This window comes from Phalacrocorax carbo, chromosome Z (assembly GCF_963921805.1).
Source record: "Phalacrocorax carbo chromosome Z, bPhaCar2.1, whole genome shotgun sequence".
NCBI classification, from domain to species: Eukaryota; Metazoa; Chordata; class Aves; order Suliformes; family Phalacrocoracidae; genus Phalacrocorax; species Phalacrocorax carbo.
Genome location: NC_087548.1, coordinates 65,253,206 through 65,281,064, shown reverse-complemented (window position 1 = coordinate 65,281,064; position 27,859 = coordinate 65,253,206). Strand labels below are relative to the sequence as shown.

The following is a 27,859-nucleotide window of genomic DNA, read 5'->3' as shown; positions in this document are numbered from 1 at the left end:
CAGAACAAGTCCCTTTGCAATTTCATGACTATATTTTACTTGCTGAAGGAGAAAAGATAACCGACAATTAAGTATTTCAGATGTCACTGAAAGAACATGTGCAACTAATCAATGACATCCTTGGGGAACATGATTTTATGAAACTGATAAAGTAGAAAAATTGGGATTTTTGTGATTTGTGTTACATAATAATAATTGCACCCTTTTGACGACAGACATTTCTGCTGATGTAAACATCAGGCTTTCCCTTGTGTTGTTTTTTTTTTTTCCTAAAGCACAGAGTAGTTCATTAAAGTGTGACAGTAACAGATAAACACCCTTTATGATTTTCTAAGAAAATATGGTGCTTATACTCTTACTTCAGCTGAAATCAATGAGTTTGAAAAATGTATTTCTGGAGTCACTTCCTGAATAACTTGCCAGAGGTTGTGTTAGGTGTTTTAGTTTGGGGGTTTTTCATGTCTTTTAGGAAGGAAAAATACATGTTGCGTTTTTTTCTTAAATTAGTCTACTTAGCACCCTGGGGCCCATATTTGAAACTCATTGCTACGATCTTGGTAGAATTCAGACGTATTTGAAATTCTCATTACTAACAAACTACTTGTGAGGTTTTATTTCCTTAAATATATATATCTTTAAGTCTCTGCAGACCAAGGAAGGTAGTAGTCATGTTTACAAGCCAAAATCATATATTCACTTGAACAAAGACTACGGTTGAGCACATTACCTCACAAATTATACATAGTGGTTTAGAGAATTTACCTGCTGGTTCCTTTTCTGCTCAGCTATTGTTTAAAGATCATCAAGTTTGTAAAATATGTATTTCTTAAAAGTTTTCAGTCAGAGGTCAAAAATCTGTTGTGTTATGGAGTGTTCCAGGTAAGTGAAGCCAATTATGATAACATTTATTTCTGATTTAAGAGTATTTTTTTAAAACAACTTAAATAGGAAGTTGAGAATGCTTACATTTTTCTCTGGACATCCACTTTGGGCCACCACCAGAGGTGGGAAATGCAGCTAGACAGACTCACCTAATCCAGTGTGGCTGGCTTGGCTTGGTTTGGTTTGGTTTTATTCCCAGTTTTTTTCTCTTTTCCTTTGGTGTCTACCATATATGTTAAATGGGTGGATTATGTGCTGGTCCTTTTCTACATCAAAGCCAATGAAGTCAAGCCAGAAGATAATTTGCCCCCTTATTAGTATAATTAACTTGTATCTTCATTTCTTTTTTAATTCCTTAAAATGTATGTCACATTACATCAGTTGAAAAACCCTTCGTTGTTCCGTGCAGTCACTCCTCCGTTCATAAAGCTCTGGAAATGTCAAAATTCCTGATCAACAGAGGCAGCATCCAGAATACAGTGCAGTGCAAAATTGTGTTTGCTTCTCTGCAAATTCTACATTTTCAAGTTTATTGATCACAAAAGCAGAGTTATTGACAGTTAACAAACTATGTGGATTACCACACTAAAGCAGGTGCTGTTTGCTTACATCTGTTTGTGAACTGCATTTAGTCAGGGCAGGGTTAGCAGGGCTTGAATTGACTTGATGCATGTTGTGAAAAAAAACCTGAAAGAAATAGAATGAGTTCTTAATCTGGAATGAGTGGAAGTAGAAACTAATAGGTTTGTAATAGCCGTTGGGAGGTTTCCTTTTACACAGTGGTGTATCCTTCTTCCCTGACAAACACTGTTCTGTTCAGAGCCTCAGCAGGCAGCTCAACTTTTGGAAAAAGCTGCCAAGGAAGTGTAAGTGTGAGGTTGCACATAAGCACTGGGTACCCTTAAACATCTTTATAGAACTTTTTGCAGTTCTTCATTGCATATAATTAGTAAGATGGTTTTATTAGAGCAAATCATATGCATTGTTATGCAGTTCACACACCCTCTGAATATGCATCCACCTCCATCCCTCCTTCTGTGCATAACCTGAATGCAGAACAGGATAAATTTTGCAGCAGCAGAGTGCTGATTTTGCAGTATGCAAAAGAAGTGGCATTTTTTTAATGGAGCGTCTTCATATAGAGGTGAACTGAAAGGCTTAACACTTGCCAGCATTTCAGACTTCCCTGTTTGTTACATCTGTTAAAATGTACAACAGAAGAGTTCAAAAGCTGCACTTTTCCTTGTTCTTTTTTTCAAACTTTTTAGTGATGGCCTCAGCTGTTGAAGAAATGTAGACTCTGAAGTGAGATTTGGAAATGTAACATCAAAAAAAGAAGCAGTTCTCAAATATCTTTGTTTTCAAGTGTGTTTCTCTGTGCACATCTTACGTAATTTTTACACTAACTAGGTTTTCATTACACAAATTAGCAAACCATTTGCTGTAAAACCTGCTATAAAATCTAGATGACCTCTAGATGTCTCTTCCAACCTAATTTTTTTTTGGTGATCCTTTTATCCTCTACATACCATTGCATCTCCCTAGTGATATTGTAATGTAAAAGAATTCACGCAGGCGTAAGTTACCTCCTGAATGTAAACAGAGTTTTGTTTCTTCCCATCATCAGTCCTGTTTCTTCTCTAGGTTTTGTTTCTTCTAACGTAGGGTGTGAAAGTGAACAGGATGAATGAGGATAGCTTTACTTGTACAAGTCGTTTTATTTAGAAATGCAGTGAAGTTTCTTCCATGCATATGTTCACTCCAGATCCAGGCCTTTATGAAGGAAAGTTCTTTAGGGAAGAGCTTGTAGCTTTCATTTGCATGTGAAGTATGTGTGCTATGGCAGAATGTATGGCAGTGTGAACAGTAAATAAATAGGGGCTTTATCTTTCAGGTGAGACATTGGTTGGGTTTATGAACTGTTTAGTTTGTCTTATGAAAATTAAAGATCAACAGTTATTTTTGGTCTGCTTCTCTGAAACTGTCAGATCTTTTTCCTTTAAAAGTCATTCTTTCATCATGAACTTTCACCTAAGCATCTCATTTATTTGCTACATATTTTTAAGTGTACTTGTAATTAATTTACTGAAAACTGTAAATCATCTCATCAATGGAAAAACAAGGGAGGATGGAGTCTGGCCATTATGTCACTGCTGTGGAAGAACGTGGCAGGTCCAGCCAGCAACTCTTTGGTCAGAGCTTTGTCCTTAGGAGTCATAGCACAGATATAAGGAGTATGTTGTAAGCTGATCTGTCAAGCCAAACAAAGTATTTCCCTTGTTAGCATTTACCAAGGCATGCATTAATAAAATTGCACAAAGTGGAGACTTCCTTTTTCCACTGATGTGCCAGACAGGTGTATTCTGTGAGCTGAACGCGAAAGCACTGAGCTGTAGCTGCTTTAGTTTATGTTTTAAATGACCATAACTTTATTCACAAATGAGTGTGCCAGTAACTTAGTTCCAGAATCAGACATCTCTGCTGAGAGGCGTCTAGCTTGGCAGCAGTGATGGCAGGTGCAAAAGACTGTGGTAGCACAAGCTGAATGTATTTATATGTGATTCATTAAGAATTGTGGTTTTCTGATTGAAATCAAGCACTCCAAAATAGGTTTAAAAAAAATGGAGAAGAATTGAAGAGTGTTGAAAGTGGGAAATGTTTTGGTAGCTTGAATAAAAGTGTGTGATATCTAACATATTAAAAAATATCGGGTTTCTATTGTGCTTTTGGTTTTTCTTTTTACAGACAGTCATTTTAGAAAATGAAGAGCTCCCTAAAATATTCCTTGATTTCCTGAACATTCGCCATGTACCTACCTTGCCAAAAGCAGAAAGCTGTGGGTAAGCTCTCATTTACTGAAAAATACATGGAGGCCAAAAGGCCCATATCCACTCAGTGCTGATGCAACGCCATTGACTTAAAATAGTCTTGCGGCCAACTCTAATGCTGTAAAATAAATGGACATTAGTTCATGTCAAGTATGTTTATATATCCCCAAAAGGTGGTAAAATAAATCCAGCTTGTTCAAAGACAGAAGTGAGGTTTAATGTAATATTCTTGGAAAGCAAAGGAGAGTTTAGGTGAGAAAAACATTATTTTCTCATAGATCTTGAAGTATCTACTGAAATTAATTTTTAAGATATTCATAAACACTCACTAAAGTTGCATAGAAAGCCTTTGCCTGTGTTTTATGGTCTTAGCATCTGGACAAATAGAAGTTAATTCTGTGATCATTTTATCATATCCCTTTGTGTGTTTGAAAATGGGATCTTCCACCTTTCTGATGACATCCACCCCAGAGGCCCCACTGCCCTTCCCCTGGGAAGGGTTCTTGATTAGGGTGGGAGAAGGGACTCTTAGTACGATTGCAATGAGTGTAGTGACTACAGAAATACCCAACACAGTGTAACTGGAAGCTTTGCTACCATCTGCAGCTGTAAGGTTTGTAGGAAGAATAATTTCTTTTGCTATGCAAGCTGACGTAGTTGGAAAGTCCAGCAATGTTATCAGAACTTGCTCCCCAGAAAGCTATGTGGCCCTTTTCCACGATGGGGGAGGCTGTGTGGATAGGCAGTGGAGAGAAGGTGAGTTGAAAAAAGTGGAGATAATTTTGAGGCCCTCCTACACTTGCAGTTGTCTATGGCCCAGGGCAGTCTCTAGACTGGTTCAGAAGCTAACAAACAGGCTTGTAGTTTTCGTTTGTAGTTAATGACATCAGCCGGTACTTTCAGTGGGACTGTACCCCATCACTTCATAGATAGATAGATAAGCTTGTGAATCTGTTAGAAAAAAATGGATGCTATCATTTCCAAGTAGTGGTTGTTGTAAAATGATACAATCTCCCATGTGTCATTTCATCACGCTGCATTATGCAGCTACTCACCAGAAAAAGGTTACTCCCTTTGATGATTCTTAAAGGGTTTGGATTTTTTTTTTACTGTAGAGTTAAATTTTGTTGTAACCAAAGTTTTCTCTCATTTTACTTCCAGCTCTTTTGATGAAACAGAATCTGAAGAATCAAGGTGAGCTTAATTCCTACTCTTTCTAGGACACCAGATTAATAAACTACTTGAAATCATTGGCATTTACTGCATTTGTACCTCACAATTGACAAAATACGACTAGTTTAGCATTAAAATCAGATGTGTTTAAGTGTTATGTTTAGTTTCATCAGCTGTGCTAGATCTGTCCATTTGTAGTGTGAATTGAGCGTCCTTTGCTTGTATTAAGAAGTTCCTTACAAAACCGTAATAGAGTACTGCTGGCTCTGAAATATTTCTGAGAGTGTTTTTTACCCATTGAAGTGTATTTTTCATAGCAAGAAAATTTACCAGAAGGAATTAGAGGTTTTGGTTCTCCCCTGTGTGTTTGATAAGAGCTTTGTGTGTATCTGGTTGCGCTACTTGGCACATATACATACAGAGCAGAGCGGAGAGGGCTGGCACTGGCTGGGGGAGGATGTCTGTACCATGACCAGTGTGGGAGACAGCTCTGTGAGGGGCTTCCTAGGACTTCCTCTCCATGGGTGAGGTATACAGGAACTGCTTTGGGGGCTGGAAGAATGTGGTGAAATTTTGAGTCAGTCTGGTGGCCTGAAGAGCCTGTGGGCCGTGGAGCCTAGTTGTAGGTAATCTTGTAGCCTGCCTTACGCCAATTACCAGGAAGCAGAGCAAGATCAGGAGGTCTCAAAGCCAGCTGCAAGCCGCCCCTCCTGGATGCAGCCCCTTCACCTCCAGCTTCACCTTGACGGTGTCACTGAATGTCTGAGGAGTGGCCTCTGCTCCCAGGAGATGGAGCCTGGCCTTTTTGGGCAGCGCTGGTGCACAGAAACACACCAGCATGGCTCCTGTGTGGCTTGACCACCTCACTTTATCAAAGGTAGTTTGTAGAATATTCTGTTTGCTGTCCCTTGGTACTGACATCCCTGTTCTTGACCTTTCCAGCAAACTGTCCCACCAGCCTGTGCTGCTGTTCCTAAGGGATCCATATGTCTTGCCTAAAGCCAACGGTAATCAAACCTGTCATCTCTTAACAGCGCTTTACTGATCTGACCCTGCACCGCATAAACCACATTATTATTAATACCAGCCTAGTCAAATGACACTGGTCCAAAATCTAATAACCTGCCAATAAAATGATAGTTCTTATGTAAGAAACCATTAAAACACTAAGTGGGGTGGGTGATTTATAAAAAGGTGGAATTTTCTCCCCCAGTTGTTCTCTCAGACAAACCTACTGAGAATTCAGATCAAAAGATGAACAACATTGCTTTTCTTTTCTTGTTGTTGACCCTTTGGGCTTTTTTGCCTGAAGGATTTGAACTTAGAGGGCCAGTCCTTTGTAAGTGCTTTTTCCCTAAACACCAGTCACTCTACTGTGAGCGTGTTTGTATTTCCTTTTGGATTATTACTATTTCGTATCATTTATAACCTCTAGAGCTCTTTGCAGGGGTGGGGGGAAGAATGTATAATTTAAGTATAATTCATGTGTTTCACAGGACATTTACATTAGCCTTTATCTCTTAATACACAGCTCAAAAGAGTGTTTGAAATAGCTTTTATTTTAATAAAAAGTTCTAAGTTCTTTGCATTATTAATTCAGAGAACTTCCCCTCTGTCTTAAATTAAATGTGTGCAGGGGAAAAAAATAACATTTTTAACAGTGTGTTCCTCCTGGTTTTGTCATTTTACTTGTTTGAACTGTTACTTCTACTAAATTTTCTACTAAAAGTGTAATACTCTTTCAAGTGAGAATTTTTTCCCAGAGCTGCAAATTAAGATTATTTTTTTTTAATGTGGCATTTTGATTTTACAAAATACTGTGTGAAACAAAAAGTCAGGTTCTTGAGCTGCCTTGAAAATCATGAAATTTTTAAAAGAGTAAATTTAGGAAAGAACACTTGTTTACTTGTAGTTTCTTAGCCAATGAAGTGTACTTACTTGGGATTTTCTCAAGATGTATATACATTGCTGAAGGAGGGTGTAAAGAAGACAAAGCCAGGCTGTTTTCAGTGGTGCCCAGTTGCAGGACAAGAAATCAGGAACCACTTTTTCATGGTGAGGGTGCCCGAGCGCTGGCACAGGTTGCCCAGGGAAGTGGTGGAGTCGCCATCCTTGGAGATACTCAGAAGCCATCCAGATGTGGTGCTGGGCAACTGGCTGTAGGTGCCCCTGCATGAGCAGGGGATTGGACCAGAAGACTGCCAGTTGTCTCTTCCAGCTGCAACCAGTCTGTGATTCTGTTGGTTTTTTTCAAGCTGTTTTTCAAAACCATAGGGACTGCTCAAGTATTTTGAGAGAGTTAGAGTGTGTCTCTTGCAGGCAATGTCCACTCTAGCTAGTTGTGAGGCCCAACAGTATTGACCCTGTAGAGTCTTACTGAACTTAAAGTTGTAGCTCTACAGTGAAACAGCAAGTGCGGAGGTCCTGTGTGACCAAGGTCCACATTGGAAGACACATTACAGGGTCATTTAGTTTGAATTAGCACTAGTCTGGTCACGTGGACTGAATGCCCATTTGAGGCTGGAGCGCAAATCACAAAATCAATGAACAGAAGCACAGTAAGGGGAGATGGTCACTTCACAAGGTCACTCCTGACCCAAGTGACAACAATAATGCAGAGGCACCCACAGAGTTACCTCTGTGCAAAAGCTGGTCCAGGTGCTGCCTATACTAATAGTTAGAGTGAGCCACACTGCATGTCTTAATCTTAGTGTTTAATGCTCCTCTTAATTGCAAACTTGGATTCCTTGAGAGCAGGGTGTAAATGATGAATATCAATTCCACACCATTCCTGAGAGAGAAAATGGATCTCTTATACAGTTATCCTGAAAAATGAAGACAGTGCTTAATGCTTCCAGCCCACATGTAAGATTTTACTGTAAGACTTCTATTCAAGATTTTGCAGTTCTGTGATGGTATTTATCTTCCTTCCCTAGTGTGTACTCCGAGTAAGGCTAAGCTTCCTTTTCTTGAAATCATTAGGAACTTTATAATGAGTTTTGTAACCATTCCTGTAAGTACTGCTTTATTTGGATTAAGATAAAAGCCTCTTCTAATGCATGACATGTTTAAATATCAAGTAGGCCTCATTAATGACATCTGCAACAAATGCCAAGGCATTTTTTGGCCTTGACACACAATATTTAGAATTTCTTATGGCAGGTGAATAGTCTTTGTATTTGCAGACCCTAAAACATCAAATTCATTTGCAAGTTATTCTTTACTTAATGAATTAAAACACAAGTTAGAATGTGAGTTGTAGTTTAAATGAGAATGAGAATGTGGTCAGGAAGAAGAAAACCAAATTGTAAGTCAGGAGGCTCTACTAGTTTACTCAAGTCTAGTTAAAAAGAAACAAAGTTGTTACACAACTGCCATTGTCTTTAATTCTTCTTTTAGTTTGCAGCACAGAGAAAAATATAGATGAGCTTTCTAAAATTTTCTCGCTCAGATTAGTTCTTACTTTGATAGACTGATTCCTTTGTAAAAAGCAAACAAGGCTGTTCAGACTATGACCAAAAGTAAGTGTCCATTAGCAAGTAACTATTCATTATACATACTCTTTGAAGAAGGTGAACTATGACAGTTGTTTGGATCAGAAGTGGAGCTAATCTTTCCTGGATACAGGAATGCCTGTGTTAACATCTTCCCGTAAAATAGGAAATTGTGTATTTGTGTAGTTTTATCTAGAACGTAACACTCAAAGAACAATTTTTTTTCCCTTCATTGCACTGTCTTTATAAAATATAGTCTCACCATTAGTCTAATGACTGGACTTTAAGCATTGTTCCAAAACTAAGATACATTGTTGCAAACCTCATTGATTTTCAGACTCGCTTTTTCATAATGTATCTAAGACAGTCCGAGTGCAGGAGCACATCACTTTTTGTGTAAGGTGGCCACTCCTTTTTGAGGGGGTGAAAAAAAAATTTACATACTATTTTGAAGAAAAATGAAGAAAAAATTGAAAATGCTGCAAATGGAAAATGATACCTCAGAAGCTAAAAAATGGAATCTTAGATTTGCTGTCACTTGTTTGAAAATTCTTCTGACGATTCTTTAAGCTATGTAAGTATCTCAGATCTGCAAGACTGCTTCAGTGTATTTATACATTTAACTTAATGTGCTTGATTTTTTTAAGCAGCAAAGGCTCACAGTAAATCAAATACTGTAAAGTTGTATCATTTTTTAAATCAATACTCATTTTCCTATATATACTGTATGTTATAGAAGAACCAGTAAAAACTGGTTTCTGGAACTGCAGCATTTAATTTAGAAGGAAAGCATCAGATTGCCCTTACAAGTGTATTTTTAATAACATTAATGACAACAGCATAGGGTTATTCTACCAGGGTGATTTGGGATAGCTGAGCTTGCAGGACTTGAGGAATCATTATTGGATTCAAAATATTAACAAGTAATTTATAATGATGACTTACTATGAGAAGTTGGGGAAAATTATGCATGTATTGTTTGTGGTGGATGTTGCAGTTTGTTAAAACAGCCTAAAATATCTCTGTTTGTAACATCTTCAATTCACTGGAATCACCTTATTAATACCTAGGAGATTATACCTTTAAGCTAATAAGGATTTTTTTTTTTTTCCGTACTGAGTCCAAATCTACTTTTTCCTCAATATTTTTACCTCCAAGATTTTAGCAAAAGAATTAGGGGCAAAACCTAATTCCCACCCACATTAGGTGATCTAATTTTCCAAGTATCTCAAGTTTTTTATAAAAGTTACATCTCCCCTTTTTGAGTATCCTGTAGGCTGATAGGTGAAGGAGAGATTTGACTAGTGTGGAAAGTTCTGTATCAAATAATCTGTTCTTCTAGGCAAATGCATTGCCTAGTGTACCAACAATTTTAAGATCGTAAGATGTGGTAAGAAATTCTTACGATTAATGCCCAGTGATTTAAGTAAACCCCTCATTAAAAATGCAGGAGTTGGCGCATTTGAAAAATATTTTCACTTCAGTACTGTACATCCTGCCACTCCTCTGTGTGGATCTATTACTGTGTTCTATCAGGTTATTATTTTTTGCTAAAATTAACATGAAGATTAAGTGCCAGCTTCCTCTACATCTGTAGTTAAGAACATAGTGGGTTTTTTTTCCTTCAGATATTACAGGATGACTTTTTGTCACATGTGGCATCTTATGTTGATTAGACAGCCTGAAATTTTCCTGCCTCAAATAATCATCTGTGATTGTATAGGCATCCTCAAGCCTTCTCAGCCTAAACACTGCTGTAAACCACAATGGAAAAACAGCTTTGAAGTATTCCCAGTAGCAATCTTGGAATTCCTTCAAGTATATTGAGATTTTGTTAGAAATTGAATTGCCAGTGTAATCCATCTTCCTTGTGAGAAAAGATTCAGATAAAGAGCTGGAGCCCAGCAGCATTAAGTATTAGAACATCCCTTTAAATCAATAAGCTACAAATCTGGCAGCGCATTCATGCAATGCCCAGTGCTACACTAAAGTGGCTTTAGTGCTGAAGCAGCATTACTAATAGCACATTCCCAACATGGATAAACAGTTGAGTGATGCAGTAACCCAAATTATATGAGGCCTCACCTAGTTAAGTTTCACAAAAACATTTATACTGTACTGACATAGATAAGAAACCAAGGTTTTTTCTTTTTTCTTTTTTTTTTTCCAGATGACTTTCCAAACGTAGTAATAGAAGGCATTCTACATGGAATATTTTATCCTCATTTACTGCCCAGGTAGAAGTGATGTGTGGCTAGAAGAAGCTGAAGCAAGTCTCTAAGTCATGTTTAATGGAATTAACAGGAATAAAATTGTGATGTGAAAATTAGGCTCAGAAGCAAGAGGCACAACCTCAGTTTATCTTTTTTAATAAAATCAATGTCACTACAACGGCTGCTCTTAAAAAAAGATGTGGAAACAACAGCATTGAAGTTATTTATACCTTCTATATATTGACGTGCTCTAACTATTTAACACTAAAAGCTGAAAGTCATACATTGAATTACACTAATGTTTGAAAATAATTGAAAGCTTTACTAATAATTTCTATAATTTATCTCATAAATTACACTAAACCTTTTTGCACCAGGATTTTTCCTGGTATGTTACCCATTCCTGGCAGTGGATGGATTAGACGTGCTTGGACTGAAGAGAGTGTGTGAGGAATTGGAGGGGAAAAAAAAAACAAAAGACAAGAAGTTGTTGAAAGCAACTTACAAGTATTTTGTTCATTTTTCTTAAATAACTTTGAATCTGCTCCTTAACATCAGGTTGGAAAAGAGCCAGCGCAAGTGTATGGCGAGTTTCTATTGGAAAACACCCTATCACATTCTGAAACACACAGCGCTCTCTCAGGAAATTTTCTAGATTTTGATTGAAATGATCTTATCTACCAGGAGATTCTATATGGCATTTTTGCATCTCCATTCATTTACGGCATCTAATTTGTCTGTATGTTTACTTTTCGAATCAACTTGCAGACTGTCTTCGGTTTTTAACATTTTATAGCTCACAGAGCATGCAACTTTGTGGTAAGCTAAAGCAAGAACATGATTAAGTAGTAAAATGGTAAAAATAAAACTGACATGTGTATATATGTTTGTTCAGATTTAACTGGAAATTAGTATGTGTGCTACTGGACATTACAAAATAAATTACTAAAATATGACATACCACTTCAATGTATTCTTTGTGCGTTTCTATTCAAACAAGGTATTTCTCTGAGCTTATGTCATCAGAGATGGGTCTCACAGGTAGCTCTGCATGAAGCTGAGAAAATAGCAGGGCGTCTGCCCATTTAGAACTCCTAGCACCGTGCGATCTGAACATGCTAGGCTTATGAAAGTGTGTGTCTTGGGGGAAGAAAACCCGGTGTAACTGAACGGCCAGTATGCCATCGGGGTCATCAGGGGATGGGAGCGTTGCACAAAAGCAGCACGGGCAAAGCTAGATGCGAACTGAAGCCTGATCGTGGAGACACGTAGGTCGCTTCCTGCTGACTACTGAGTCTGTTTTAAAGCTGCTTGGGGTTAGTGGAAAGCTGGAACTGGTATAAAAGGTAGGCCTGTGTCTATAGCACTTGTTCAGGTATCAGAACTCTCTATGCTGTCTGTAGGATCAACCTTCCAGAAAGCTTTCAGCTACTAGCAGGAGACTATGTGGGCAAGGGAGTCGGAGGCTTTCTCACTCTTGCTTCCTAACACCACTTCCCAGTGCTGCTTTTCAGAGAATTTTACTTTAAACAATTAGTAGAAAGAAAAATGAACAGGGACAAGTCTGATTGCCTAGCACTAGGCAACTTTAAAGGCCTCGGCAAGTTCTCCTCTAGCTGTCTTTTAAAGAGGACAGTAATCAGAGACCGGTGAAAGGATAAAAAGTGCCAGTGCTTAACCTCCGGAGAGGCCCCAGGACTGTGGGTAGTGAACCAGCAGAAGTGCCCCTGCAACTGCAAATGGCCTGTCAGGAAGGCCCAAGGTAAATCCCTGCCCGCGGCGTTAGTTCCCATTCCCTCGCGAGGGGCTGCCAGTGGGTACCTACAAGCTCTGTGTGCTCTTCCCCTGCACCACTCCAAGCCTGGATGCCTCACACGGGCCCCAGGATACCCGTCAGGAAACTCATCACCACAAAGAGTGGCATGCTGCCTGCTGTGCAGGTGGATGAATCCTGCATCACATCTTGGCATCACCTCTTCTATCTTAAGTTCTAAACCTCTGGAAACTCCAGAGAAAAAATTCCCATCTCCTTCCTATGGAGTACGATGTCACTCGATAAAGAACCGAGCAAATGCAGCTGCCCTTGAGTGGTACCTTATGCTGACCTTGTTTAAAAGCTACCAGTTAAGTTGTCAGCTCAAGAGTTATTTAAGAAGCATTACAAAAATAATGAACCGAAAGCTGCATCTCTGACATACAGCAACACTGCAAGAAAAAGCATTTGAGCTTTATCATAAGTAACATTAGCTAGGTGTTATAATATTCGTTGTGCTATAAACCAAGGACTCTTCGGTTTTAATCAGTTTCTAACTGATGATCTTATTCAACAATAGACAGAGCTGCTCTTTCTGGATTACAGGATTGTATCCAAATACTGTGCATTTTTGAAAGACAGCAGGGACTTTATCTGACATGTTAAGATTAGAGAAATTTACCATCCCTGCTCTAACCTTACAACCTCATTTGCTGGAAACCAGCACTCACTGCGTATTTTGCAGAATCAACTGAGGTGAGAAAAAAAGGCCAGGGGTGAGGGGTGAGGGACAAAAAAAGCTCTTCATCAATATTTATTTGAAATCAATGTTTATTTAATCAAAACACTTCCACCTTTTACTTTTTTTTCATTTTTAAAAATGCTGATACTGTTACAGAAAATAACATTTTCAGTTGAAAGGCATAAACAAATATTGCAAAAACTTCTAAAGACAATGAAATGACTATTTCAAACCTTGAAAAAATAGAAGTACTAAAATACTTCATGAAAGACTTCTGCAAGATCTAGGATTTAGCAGGCTCTTGTCTTGAATGTCAAGGAGTGACAGCTCCACCAAGCTGTTACAGAAACAGTCGTACCTTTCATGTATTTGGCAAATAATAAGTATTGTTTAAGTACAGCCTCATAAGTTTTGAGGAGAAAACTCAGGAAGTTGAGATCAGTCAAAAACAGGCCTTAAAAAGAAGTGATTAGGTTTTACTTTCCATTGACTGTTGGTCTCACCAGTCGCCTACTTCAACAACAAATGGTTCTTTTACAGCTATTTTGCCACTGTTCACAATCACACAGTCTTGAAGGGGCCGGTCGTGTTCATCTGTCTGCTGGAGTTCTATCGAGTGCACCACAGACTGGGCGGTGGGGGGAGAACAACAAAACAAACCAAAAAGTTCAGTTTAGCCAGGGAAACTCCAGTTGTTCAAGCCTGGTACCAGATAAGCAACTACATGCTCCTAGCATTACTATTTCTTAAGCAACTTCCAAAGACCTTCACCCTGTTGAGTTCCCACATGCTTTTTTTTTCCCCCCACATTAACAGTTGTGCCACTCTGCAACCCACACACAGTTGACAGAAGCACATGGAAGGCTGTTTGTTCTTCTATTAAAACTTCAGCCAACAAAAATATTATGAAGGGGCAACTGAAAATATCTTTGCAGCTGATCGACCTACCACATAAAGGGTCTGTCTCTAGCCTATGAGCAGAAAGTGAATCCAGAGATCATAAAGGATGAGCGTGCACGCGCACAGAGATTTTAAGTGCGGTACCACGCCTCCAGTCAAAGTAGTATTTAAAGGACAATAATAATGCAAATCAACGCTCAGCTACGTGGCTGGTGCTGTCATGAGGGTTTTGGCTTTTGTGACACTGGGACATCCCTGAGGAACCATAGCTATTAGGGAGGGATGGAATCCACCTGCCTAGAAGGGGCAAGGGAACCTTTGGCAGCAGGCTGGCCAACTTGGTGGGGTGGGCTTTAAAGTGAGGGACTCAGGATGGGGTTCAAAGCAGCAATGCTAATGCCATCACATCCAACACGGGAGTAAGCCAGGCCACCCAGAGCAGCAAGAGATGACAACCAGGACACCAACCACCTCAAGGGTGTGCATGGCTATAATGGATGCTCGTGCACCTCTCCAGGGAAACCTGCGTGCTCTGTTACCTCTCTGAAATGCCGATACACCAACGCACGCAGCATGGGGAATAAACAGGAGGAATTAGAGGTCTGTGTGTGGTCACAGGGCCACGATCTCACTGCAGTCACAGAGACATGGTGGGACAGCTCGCATGACTGGAATGTGGTCATGGATGGCTACAGGCTTTTCAGGAGACACAGACCAGCAAGGCGAGGTGGGGGAGTTGCTCGTTATGTGAGGGAGCAACTGGAATGCCTTGAGCTCTGCCTTGCAGTGGAGGAAGAACAAGTTGAGAGCTTGTGGGTAGAAATTAAGGGACGACTAAATATGGGTGACACTGTTGTGGGCGTTTGCTACAGGCCACCTGATCAGGAAGAGGAAGTCGATGACGCCTTCCACAGACAGCTGGAAGTAGCCTCACAATCGCAGGCTCTGGTTCTTGTGGGGGACTTCAACCACCCTGATAGCTGCTAGAAAAACAACATGGTGAGGTGCGCACAGTCCAGGAGGTTCCTACAAAGTGTCAAGGATAACTTCCGGACACGGGGTGGAGGAGCCAACAAGGCGAGATGTGCTGTTCAACCTTATACTATGTCTGGTTGAGGACTTGAGGTTTGGGGGTAGCCTTGGTCGCAGTGACCATGAGATGGTGGAGTTCAGGATCCTGTGTGATAGAAGCAGGGTGACAAGTCGGATTACAACCTTGGACTTCAGGAGAACTAACTTTGGCCTCTTCATAGACCTGCTAGGAGGAATTCCATGGGTTAGGGATCTAGAAGGCAGAGGGGTCCAAGAGAGCTGGTCAGTATTCAAGTACCACTCCCTACAAGCTCAAGATCAGTGCATCCCCAGGAGGAAGTCAAGCAAAGGAGCCAGGAGACCCACATGGATGAGCAAAGAGCTTCTAGAGAAACTCGGATGAAAGGAGGTTCACAGTATATGGAAAAAGGGACTGGCCACTTGGGAGGAATATAGGAACGTTGTTGGGGTATGCACGGAAGCAATCAGGAAGGCCATGGCCCACTTGGAAATAAATCTGGCAAGGGGTGTCAAGGATAACAAGGGCTTCTTCAAATACATCAGTAGTAAAAGAAAGACTGGGGGAACTCTGGGCCCGCTGCTGAACATGGAAGGGGCCCTGGTGACACAGGATGCAGAGAAGGCAGAGTTACAGAGTGCCTTCTTTGCTTCAGTGATCTTCACTGCTAATGCTGGCCCTCAGGCATCCCAGCCCCCAGAGGTAAGAGAGAAATCTAGAGAAAGGAAGACTTCCCCTTGGTTTAGGAGGATTAGGTTAGAGATCATTTAGGCAAACTGGATCCTCACAAATCCATGGGCCCCGATGGGATGCACCCACGAGTGCCAAGGGAGCTGGTGGATGCTGTCACTAAGCCACTCTCCGTCATCTTTGAAAGGTCATGGAGGACAGGAGAGGTGCCTGAGGACTGGAGGGTAGCCAATGCCACTCCAGTCTTCAAGAAGGAGGACCTGGGAAACTATAGGCCAGTCAGCCTAACCAAGGGGAGATCATGCTTGACCAACCTGAGAGCCTTCTATGATGGTGTGACTGGCTGGGTCTTGAAGGGACAGCAGTGGATGTCATTTACCTTGACTTCAGCATGGCTTTTGACACTGTCTCCCACAACGTCCTCATAGGTAAGCTGAGGAAGTAGGGATTCGATGAGAGGACAGTGAGGTGGATTGAAAACTGGCTGATTGGCAGAGCTCAGAGGGTCATGATCAACAAAGCAGAGTCTGGTTGGAAACCACAACTAGTGGTGTTCCCCATGGGTCTGTGCTGGATCAATATATTCATCAATGACCTGGATGATGGGATAGAGCGTAACCTCAGCAAGTTTGCTGATGATACCAAGCTGGGAGGAGGGGCTGATACACCAGCAGGCTGTGCTGCCATCCAACAAGACCTGGACAGGCTGGAGAGCTGGGCGCAGGGGAACCTCATGAAATTCAACAAGAGCAAGTGCAAGGTCCTGCACCTGGGGAGGAACAACCCCATGCACCAGTACAGGCTGGGGGCTGAGCTACTGGAAAGAGGCTCTGCTGAGAAGGACCTGGGAGTGCCAGTGGACAACAAGGGTGACCGTGAGCCAGCGATGTGCCCTTGTGGCCAAGAAGGCCAATGGTATCCTGGGGTGCATTAAAAGGAGTGTGGCCAGCAAGTCGAGGGATCTTATAAATTGGAACACAGGAAGTTCCACCTGAACATGAGGAAAAATGTCTTTCCTGTGGGGGTGCCAGAGCAGTGGCACAGGCTGCCCAGGGAGGGTGTGGAGTCTCCTTCCCTGGAGACATTCAAAACCCACCTGGACGCGTTCCTGTGCCCCCTGCTCTGGGTGTGCCTGCTCAAGCAGGGGGTTGGACAAGATGTTCTCCAGAGGTCCCTTCCAACCCCTACCACTCAGTGATTCTGTGACAGTTCAGTTAGGAATACTGACTACCTGGCTCTGGATATTTGTCCATTAAGCTAACTATACTCAAACTTAGTCTACATCTCCCCTCAAAAATTTTCAGCTACTACTGTAGCTCATGAGAGTTGAATTCCCTATGAATGTGGGAGTGGGAGGCAAGTGCTCTGATGAGGTTTTCAAACTCCTCAAAGAGATAGTCAGTGCAGTAGTTCATGTTTCCCCCATTCATTTCAAAACACAGATTAAATGGAATAATTTAAAAGGAAAGTCAGACTACCAAAAGTATAATCAGTTGGAAGTACCATTTTTAAGTGTAAATTCTATTTGGCCTTTGATCATTTTTGCAGCTGTGTACAGTCTGAGGGAATTAACGAGATTTTAATTCCTTCTTAAACAGATCTGAATACATGTGTTTATATACTTTATATCCACATGCTTCTAAAAACCCTAATAGGGAAAGTGTTATCCATAACTAGCACATGCTACAGAACTAGATTTTAGCTTGCAGAAATACAATTATTTGATGGCCTACAGCATTAGTGTAAGGGGGACCTGCACTTATTCCATTTGTAATCTGCAAAGGTGTCAGTGTTGATTTCAGTGGTTAGTGGTCTGAAACAAGAGCTGTGAAAGCCAAAGGCATGATTTAAGTTTCCATTTCTGCAGTCATCCTTTGCTATTTCACTTCTAAATCATCCAGCTCCAGGCTCTTCACAGTCATTTTCTACCAGGTACATATTAGATAAACACTCAATTGTTCTGAGCCACAATAGCATAAGTTACACTAACACAGGTGAAATGCAGCAGAATTTCTCCAAAATTTTTTGATTAATCTTGCCATTACTTTTAGCTTACCATTCCATCAAGGACTTTGCCAAATACTACATGTTTTCCATCTAACCAGGAAGGTTTTGTCACGCTGATGAAGAACTGGGATCCATTGGTGTCTGGGCCAGAATTAGCCATGCTAACCCATCCAATTCCATAGTGTTTGAGCTTGAAGTTCTCATCTGGAAACCTTTCACCGTAGATGCTTCTTCCTATGACACAAAACAAGAAAGCAAACTTTAAAAAGAAGTCAAACAAAAAACCACCTTTTTCGTTAAAAAATGGGAAAAAAACAAAGTACTAATTCAGGACTTGAAGATTCATTGTTTGAGTAAGCACAGCAACATCACAGTTCCATCATCAGTCATTCCACAGCTAAAAGCCTTTTGTGTGTAAAGAAAAGGATAAGCTAGAACACCACATATAAGGAGAGAATATTTAAAGCTGATGATGCTTTATCCTTTGAATTTAATAAGCAAGCTGAGTGAGTAACTTCAAAGGTCCTGCTTACATACACCACTGAACAACAGTATACTTCACCCTGTTCAACAAACTTAAATTATGTAATTATGGCCACTAAAAATAAGGTTGCCACGTTTTGTGACCATTTTAGTCTTTACAACTTTTCCTCCTAGTAAGAAATTGCTTTATTCTTATTTAGAAATATATGAAGACCAAATGCAAGTTCACCTAAAAGACCTGGTATGTATTTGTATAATCATTACATAAGGATTTTGATGTTTTTAAAATAGTTCAGAAGATAAAACATCTGAGCCATGTTTAAACCACTACCACTTGGAAAAGAGAAGGCTGTCTGTCTCATTTTTTGTTTGTACAGTGCCTAGCACAATGGGGACACTGCTCCCAACGCTGCCTGATACTATCCCAATAAACAGTATTAGCAGGCAAACAAACACTGCCCACCTTTAATGCTAAAACTGTGTCTTTGGTATTTTAGCCTTCCGCATAGTTCGCTGCAAGGAAGAGCAATGTGTGTTTTCCATTCTGTCCCAGCGGGGAAATCACTAACATTGTATGCAGACAGTTCAAATCACAGCACACAAGGAATGTGGTGCAAAGGAAGGGAAGAAATCAGAAGCCAGGATACATGCACTGCAAGAGATGCTGCACTGGGATTGCCCTCCTTACTGGACTGAACTGGTCTGGAGGCTCAGGAGAGAGAAGTGATGCACACAGCCAGGACTCACACCACCAGTAAGTTTATGGTTTTAAATTTAGTAAGAGGAAAAAGGAGAGAGGGCACGACCCTCATTTTCTAATATCTCTACCCCTGTTTTGAAATTCCCTCCCACAGCACATTTCAGAAGGTTCCACAGAACTGGCAGAGCTGAGGGCAGAGAGGGCAGCTTACTCCTTCCCTACCTGCCTTCCCTCTACGTGTTTTCATTGTTTCATCACAGATTAGTTTTCTGCTGGATGACTTGGATTGGTTCACGTATATATGCAATCAGTGAGTGCCGCAGGGAAGGAGAGCTATCACAAAGCCAGCGGAGGGGAAGGGCAGAGTCATCCATCTTTTGGAGACAGTATGTTATAGGAGCAGCTCAGCTGGTCATGTGGCTCCAGCCCACCACGCAAAGCCATGCTTCTTGAATGGGGACAAGTCACAGACAGAAAAGAGCTATCTGCAAAAGTTAAGGACAAAGGAAGCTCTACACATACTAATAACCAGGTAATCCAAATAATTGCAGCTTATGTTCCAAGACGCTCGGAAAAGTACTAGATGGTCTAAAACAAATAGGTTTGGGTTTTTTTTAACGTGAGCTGAAAGAACGTGGGAATACACTGTTTGCCCACCTTTTCAGCAGACACTTGAAGAAAGGAAAGGGAACCTGGAAGACACTAAGCATGTTACCTCCTGATCCATCTCCAGCTGTAAAGTCTCCTCCTTGAATCATGAAGTCTTTGATCACACGATGAAATTTACTTCCTTTGTATCCATATCCTCTCTAAGAAAATGAAACAATTCTTTAAATTAATAAAACATCCAGTTCTATACAGTCATATGGAAACACATATGTGATGAATGGCCAGATTTCACAGAATATACCACCACCAGAGACAAATACTGGCAAGAGACAAACTGAACTGAGACACAGGTAAATGCAGCTGGGCTGCAATGCCACAAAGCAGGTATTATTCAGGTGATCAAAGCCATTGTCTTTATTTGACTGGTATCTGACCCCAGTACTTCTACATGGTAGACCTGCACAGCAGGGACAGATTGAGGTGGTGATATCCTGCATCTCATAATTACATCTTGCAAACCAATCCCCAAGGACCTGAGAAGATACACACCTGTGCACAGCCTTGGGGATGGCACTCTTGCACAGGCTCCACTGATTTAAGATCGACAGTTCACAACTGATCACAGCATTAAACAAATATTTACTTCCCAATCTGAGCTTGAGTACATAGTGGAAGAAAACCGCGAACGTACTTCTCCAGTTGCCAGCACAATGAAGTTCTCCACAGTCTTTGGGACAACTTTTCCAAACAATCCAATTACAATTCTGCCAACATCTTTGTCTCCAATCTTCACATCAAAGAACACCTGAACATTTTTGTGAAGAGAACAAAAGTGATACAAACATGAACACAACAAAAAGGCCAAGCTTTTGAAAGCATAAGGTGGTAAGCAACTGCTTCTGACTGGTCTATATTAATTGTATCCTTCAATTCCTCAGGGTGCTGTTAAGAAAAATCCTTTCAGAACTACCAAAATCAGATTATGCAGAAAACAGTGTGAGAACTGGTGACTATATGTCTTGATTCTTACTGTTTTTCAGGGCTCAGCGAGACTGCTGTATCACATGTTTGAAGGCATGTTCAAGATTTTTCCCAGACATGCATGTCTTTAAAGCTGTATGGAAAAGATTAAATATGAAAGTAGTGAAGAACAACGATGCTATTCCAGCGTGGTAATCATAACAAGGAACTATAGTACTGACACTCCCCACAAGCATCCGTTTGCTATCCACTCATAATCTTAATTGCTCTAGGGATTAGTATGTATGTGATAAAGTATAGGCAAAAGCCTAAATTTCATTAGATTGACAAAAAGTGGGAAGAAAATCCTACAGCTCAAGCAAGGAGTTGCTTTCCTAAATGTGAATTAAAACCCAACAGGCTACGTTATTCAGCTGATTGCCTAAAAGCTTCAACATAGATGTTGCTAAAAAGCAACTTCAAAAAGGCAAATGAGTTCTAACGCATTTTAATATAGTTCAGAATATATTAATGCATTTTTGAACGTGCAAAAATGTTCCAACAATTACTGAAAATAGGAACAGCTGTCAGGAAATGAGGCATTTCGAAGTTCTGAAAAAGTTACATAAAGACTGTTACAACTTCTAGGAAACAGCAATGTGTATTCCTATGATGTGGTATTTGCTGTTCCTTGTGGCACTCAACCAAATATTACTTGTCTGCAACACTAAGAAATTAGTCCAATAACGATAATAAATGGCCACAGTCTCTCCAATGTGAATGCCTCTTTCACGCTCTCCTACTAAACATTTCTACCGTTTCTTGATCTTCCATGTGGTTTTGACTGTTGAACTTCTGGCTAACATTATAAAAGCTCCATAAAAAAAATAAAATTCCTCTTGATACACCTCATTCATTTCCTTGGCACTTGGCACTAAATAACATAGTTCTTAGCTGCATGGCTCCCTGAGCATTAACAGCACACTTTCACTAACTTCTTAACATTTTTATAAACATACTTCTCTGAATTTTGCCGCCAGGGTTATCTAGGTAAGGGGTATTGCCTGCCTACGTTTTCTAAATGCAGCTTATTTTGCCTGGAAATGTTGTCCTAGTAGAAGGACTGCCTCAGATATATAAGCGTATATAAGTAACACAAGGCTACCACACAATGACCCCAGACGGTAGTAGCATCGAAACACTTTCATGGAGCACATGGAGACATGTCCATCATATATGGTAAACCTAACCAACCCAATCAGAAGGATTAATTCATGGCAGAGCTGCTCACCTAAGCAGTAAACCCACTATTTCCAGAAAGCGCTTGTTCTGTGTTTGTGAATGAACAGTAACATCCTGGCTTCCTCTTGGCACAACACACACCTGGTGATTTTGGAAAGCTCTGCCCTTCCTAACTATGCACCACATTTCTGTGCATATTTCTGGCTAGAAAATCAAACATGGATATATTTGGTAGCCGCAGATGCCATTTTTGCATAAAGAAGCCATGTTCTCTTAAGCATATCTCCTCAAGTTCTCCACAGAGTCAATAAGCACGTAGACATTGATAAGCTGGGTCAGCACAGGAGTCTCTAATCTCAAAAAACGTCTGGTCAGATTCTTCAGCAAAAACTCTTAAAGAAAATAAATATTACAAATTTTTGGTCTTATTTATATAAATAATTGATCTTATTTACAATTTGCAGAAAGTATTTCAAGACTGAAAAGAAAGAGTGCACCAGTAAGAGTGGCTGGTTGTCATGAAAATATTCATATAAAACCTACACAAGATGGTGTATATCAAAATAAAAAAAAACTGCCAATAGTATTCAGTTGTTCATGGGTAGAGGAAAGGGGGAAGTGGACTGTGAATGAAAGATCTCATGACTCCTAAAGACCAGGTAATATAATGACAAATGAACCTGAACTCCTGATAAATGCAAAATACTGCATGTGGAAGAGGACTATACAGCCAGAACAGCAGGTCCTAGATCAGCTACCACTCAGAAAAGGCATCTGGAGTCACCCTGAGCAGTTTGATTAAAAGTTTGACTCTGGGCTTGTGGAGGACAGAGAAGAAAAATGAATGCCAGAAATAATTAAAAATGGTTAAGGACACGAGGTGGGCATAATTATGCCATTTTATATATCTGTACTGTACGTTCACACCCTGAATGCTGCATGTAATTCTGGCTTGTCTAGTGCAGAATGGTAAAACCAACCTGAAAAACATAAAGGGCAGCACAGATGCTCAAAGATCTGCAATACCTTTTATATGAAGAAAGATTAAATAAGACCATGCAAGCTGGAAGAGAGAAGACTGGTAGGATTTGATGAGCTCTGTGAAGTATGACTAGCTTGGACAACGCAAACTGGCAGCTCCAATTCTCTATGTCCCATGATGTAAGAATCAGAAAACGGCATAAAATAAAATCCCAGGCAGGAGGTCTAAAGAAGCAAAGTACTTTATGCCTAATTAAACTGGAATACTTCGCCAGAAGATGATTTGGAGGCTTAAGTGTATGAGACTTATCCTCCCCCCCAAAAAAAAAATCGAATTCATGGACTAGGGGTCCATGGCAATGAAACTGTAGGCAGCTGTAGACGAAGGTGGCAATGAAATTCAGAGACAAAGGCACAGCCTGTGGCTTAGGAAGCTGCGTCCGTGCCAGAGGAAGCAGCTCTGCCCCTGCCCCATCACGCTTTCGCGAGCGCTGGCCTCTTCCAGCAGGAACGCAGCACTCACTGTGAGATACGTACTTGGAAAGGAACGTGGGGACAGAAACAACGAATCCCTACTCTCTGCGAAGCCGAACTGGACATCCCACCTCCTGCACCAGCAAAAACTCTACGCAGAGAGATGCGGGCGTCTTGCGATGACCGGGTGCATCCCCATCCCGCTGCCAGGCGGCACGGCCCACAAGCCCACCTGCCGGGCTGTACCACCCGCACCGTGCCGCTGGCGCGAAGCCCGCGACGCAGCGCCGAGCCACGCCGACCCCGGCCCGCGGCCTCGCTGGCGGAGCGACCCCCCCCGCCCCCCCGCACCAGGCGCCGCGGGAAACGAGCGGGCAACTACACGGCAGCGCACAAGTCCGCCAGCTTCAGCGAAGAGCGACGCGGGGAGGGACACACACACACACACACACACACACACACACACACACAACCGAGCCCCACGGCGGAGGCCACCGCGCAGCCCCACACCGCCGCGGGCACAGCACAGACCGCACACGGGAGGGTGTAATTACGAGTTTTGAAGTTATCCCTTCTGCGAGCCACAGGCAGGCTCAGCTCCCTCAAGGTTTGAGGTGTCTCAGCGCCTGCAGAGAGCGGGCATGCCCAAGGCCTTAAAAAGAACTCCGCAAAACACTTTGTTTTAGAAGTTATGGCATTTGTCCAAGCCCTACCCAAACCCGACGCCCGAGGGGCCTTCCCTTCTACCCGCAACCCGGCTCGGGAAGGGGGGGAACCGGCCAGGGACCGGCTTCTCACTCCAGAAGCGGGTCCGGAGGCCGGCCGGCCGCCGGCGCGCACCCCCCGCAGCCCGGGGCGCGGAGCTGGCGGGACGGACACCCCCGCGGGGTGAGTAGCCGCCGCGGCCGCCCTCACGACCGACCGATCCCGACCCGCCTCAGGCCGGCGGCCCCAGGCGGGCGAGAGTCACCTTGGCCGTCACGCTGGGTCCCCTCTTCTTGAAGCCCTCAGCTGCCGGGGCCAGGAAGCAAAGGCAAGCGACTGCACCGAGGAAGGCCGCCGGCCCCCCACCGGCCATGGCGCTGAGGCGAGCGCTGCGGCGCCTGCGCCCGCCGCCTCCTCCCGCGCCATGTGGCGGGGGGGCTGCGGGAGGGCGGGTGTTCCTGCTTCGTGGGTACGGGAGTACCGCCAGGGCGAGCCCTGGGCCGCTGGCTGGGCCTGGGGCGTTACAAACGCTGCGGGGGGTGGGGGTGGGGTGTCACGGTGCCCGTTCCGTACGGGGGGCGCGGGGCCGTGCGCCCGCCTCGGGGCTGAGCCTCGGCTCGCCAGGCCGGGGCCGGCGGTCCCTGTGAGGCGCTGAGCAGGGCCCCCCCTCGGCCTCGGCTCCGGCCCGCCCTTGGGCGCGGAGGGGGTCCCCTGAAGGGCCCACGGGTCGGCGAAGTAGCCAAAAGAGTAGATGCTCGGGGGAGTTTGAAAGTGGATGGTCGGTCTTTCATCTTTGGGGTATTTAATGCGCTGGGGAGAAACGCGAGCCTCTGAGGCACTTGTAGTACTTGTAGTGTTAGCAGTACTGGGGCGCTGCTTGGCACCCACGTCTGCATCCGTGGCTTGGAACACCAAGGACCTGCACCAAACAAAGTAATCGAACACAGATGTCTTTCCCCAGCCATTGCCTACCAAGTCAGGGAAGAGGGATCCTGCTCTAGCAAATTACTTTACCTTTGATGCTGACATGTTACCTTCTCTGCTCAAAAATGCTTCACGTTCAGGGCCTATCCCAAACAGTGTTGCTGCTGCAGCCCCTAGAAAATTTGCAGGTTGTAACACACTGAAATTTGTGGCCTCCCAACTGCCAGAAAAAATAATAAGTAGATAGCTGATACACTGCAAGCAGGAGGCTGACAGTGTATTATGTAAATACAGTTGGGATTAAACTTTGCAGTGCTGTGTTTCTGGTTATCTGGCACAGCACCTAACGCAGAGAGTTTGGTGCTGGTTGCAAAGCCAGCCTGGAGCTTGGGTGGCATGCCTGAGGGAGAATAAGCTCTGCACTGCCACGTCTACACTGTCGTTGCCCCTGAGCCTCTCCACTGGAGACTGTCTCAGTTAGCAACTAGTAGACACAATAGCTGGTGCTGAAAAGTTGATGCCTGCGCTTTGTGCTTTTCAGGTGGTCTGTCCAGCTGACCAAATGCCCGCTAGCAATTGAAGAGTGCTGGGCATGCTCCTGGAACACACCTTCTGGTTTAGTTTCATCTGACAGGTATCTAGTTTGTGCATGGCAAGACCTCTCTTCACTGAGAAGTAAAGCACAGTAAGTGGGAGTGTTGGAAAGATCCACTTCAAAAGTCCACTCCTGATCCAAACTAAAACATACCATAGACATACCCTAATGCACACCTTTGACTATAGACTGTTTTTCGCTGGGGATGTCACTTGCCTGTTGTTTTCCATTCTGCCTCACATGCTGCCTACACTTGTGCATCTGAGTGCACCTGAAATTTCTTACCAGGCAACTGCAGTAAAAACTCATTTCCCAGGCACAGCGGAGTGGTGGTTACTGATTCCACGTTATATAGCACATGAACAGAAACACCAAATTATAATCTTGCTTAATTGCTGGCTGACACAAATAGATCCCCTCTCCTCAAGAGATGTGAAATATCTGTAGTTGTTGCTCCTCAGTCAAAGACCACCTGGACTAATCTAGGGCTTAACTTTGGCACCTGACCTTATGTGCTGGCATTTTGTAAAACAGGGCTTTACCGAAGCCCTGCCCATGGGAACTCCCTGTCAGCCCTGGGGGCTACGAGGCTTCAGGGCATGGTTCAGATATTCATCCAGTTTCCTGTAGCTGATTAGATACATTAGTGCTGAAACAAAACTAGTTCATGCGTGTACAGGTGGTTAAAGTACTTCTTTGATCCTCTCGTTAGTCATTGCAGTATTTTACACTCACATTCTTCTTTAAATATTAAAGCAGGCCCAAAACTTTACTTTCTCATATGCTAGATTCTTTGATAGGTCAGTGCACTTTCAGTGAGTATGTGAGTATGAGAGTTTACTCAGAGTAAACTGAGTATGTGTTTATTTTCTCTGCCAGTTTGGTAAGGTACTGAGAATCTAAAATTATGATTCAGCTGCCTTCCTTGCATTGCATCACCACGTAATAATGGTGTTTGACTAGCTCTGGAGTTAAGATTTACTGCAGAAATACAACAAAATCCAAAGATACATTGTATACTGTATTATTGTACAAATATGTTTAGAAAATAGTTAGGCACTTTAACTAAATACAGTAACGTTTTGCAGCCTGCATATGTACCTACTCACATAAATCTCAATAGTTACAATCCAGAAGGTGAAAACTTACCATTTTCATCTCTCTTTATCACTACAATCTACCTTTATTACAGCTATTTATTCAGTATTTGTCTGCTCTGAAGTTGTAGTCATATGCTTACACTTATCAAGAAAAGTTACAAACTGTGGGATGTTCAGAGGAATATGATGCAAATGGAAGGAGGTTCCTCTTGGAGCATATATGAGGGCTTGTTAAGATTCTTCAGCACTCCAGACGCATGGGAGTCACAAGGTGAATGTTGACAGGAATGTGGGAAAGGGTGGAGCTGCCCCTAATTCTGAGTTTTGAATCTGAAAGAGGACAAATACTGGCTGATGAGACTGTATTTTCTCAGAGCAATTCAGAGTAGTATAGTGGTTCAAATCATGAGGTGCAGAGGAACAAGCAATGAGCTGGCAAAACAAGAAAAGATGGTCTGGCTGGGCAGCTCCTTAGTTTAATACTCCTTAATACAGAGGGCCCTATTCAGTGTAGGTTTGCTGAGCAGTACTATCCACAGTACTCCCCAGAGTTCCCATTCACACTCTCTCAGTGAAAATGTTAGTGTTTGCAAGGATGACTTCTCTGTTTATTGACGTGTAAATATGTTTTGTCCATGTACAAGATGGCAGTATAAGGCAGGAAGAATGAAATGAGTGGTTAATAGCACTGAAGAGATTTAAAAACAGCAAGATGAGGCAGGATCTGGTTTACATTATCTTGGAAAGTTTATGCACATGGGTGATGCTGCTAAATAATTTTTGGAAGAAGATAAAACAGTGTTTAAAGAGAAGATCTCAAAAAGAGGCAGAAACTTAATAGGTTCAACGAAAACTCAGTTTTACATGGAAAATCTCTTCCTGATGCTGAAAGAAGTACGTGTTCTTTCTGTGGGAATTTGGTGTCATGACTATCAAACTGGAAGTGCACAAAAGCCAGACAAACAGTAGGCTTCATACTCACTGTGAAAAGAAAGACACCCTTGCAATAAAACTAGGGAATAATATGTAAAGATATGTTATGACCTCTTTATTTTTCTGCTTTAGTTATTCATAACTATCTTGAAGATTTGGGAGGTCTCTGCAAACTCTTTACACAGATAAACTGAGTAAAGTCTGCTGAGAACTACACTGAGTTCACTGCGGCTTCGCACAGGGACAGTTTCTCTACCTTAAAAAAAAACTGCAACACTGGGAGAGGGTCTGCAACAGAAGATCGTTCTTTCCTGTTCCATCCTCCATAGCATGAACAATTTGTTCACCTCTCTGGTGCAACTGATTTGAAGACTGTTATCATTTCTCCCCTCAGTTTTCTTTTCTGTAGACTAAACAACC

The 27,859-nt window shown here is 42.3% G+C and overlaps 2 protein-coding genes across 5 annotated transcripts in view; one reads left to right on the top strand and one right to left on the bottom strand.

Moving 5' to 3' along the window:
• SNX24 (sorting nexin 24) overlaps positions 1-11,553 on the top strand; it is a 91,007-nt gene extending 79,454 nt beyond the window's left edge. For 2 of the 4 annotated variants that reach the window (XM_064439289.1, XM_064439286.1), the window contains 5 exons: positions 3,628-3,722; positions 4,872-4,904; positions 5,826-5,890; positions 7,820-7,896; positions 10,548-11,553. In XM_064439289.1, coding sequence (XP_064295359.1) covers positions 3,628-3,722; positions 4,872-4,904; positions 5,826-5,890; positions 7,820-7,896; positions 10,548-10,565 — 288 coding nt within the window. In that variant the 3' untranslated portion in view covers positions 10,566-11,553. The remainder of the gene's footprint in view (positions 1-3,627; positions 3,723-4,871; positions 4,905-5,825; positions 5,891-7,819; positions 7,897-10,547) is intronic. The other 2 variants (XM_064439288.1, XM_064439287.1) reach the window with 1 other exon arrangement.
• Positions 11,554-13,156: 1,603 nt separating this feature from the next.
• Positions 13,157-24,328, bottom strand: PPIC (peptidylprolyl isomerase C). The gene is given in 6 exon segments (XM_064439285.1): positions 13,157-13,713; positions 17,783-17,967; positions 19,632-19,725; positions 20,217-20,330; positions 24,153-24,266; positions 24,269-24,328. Coding segments are annotated over 6 exon segments (681 nt in total). The 5' UTR covers positions 24,314-24,328; the 3' UTR covers positions 13,157-13,584.
• Between the last annotated feature and the right edge of the window lie 3,531 nt (positions 24,329-27,859).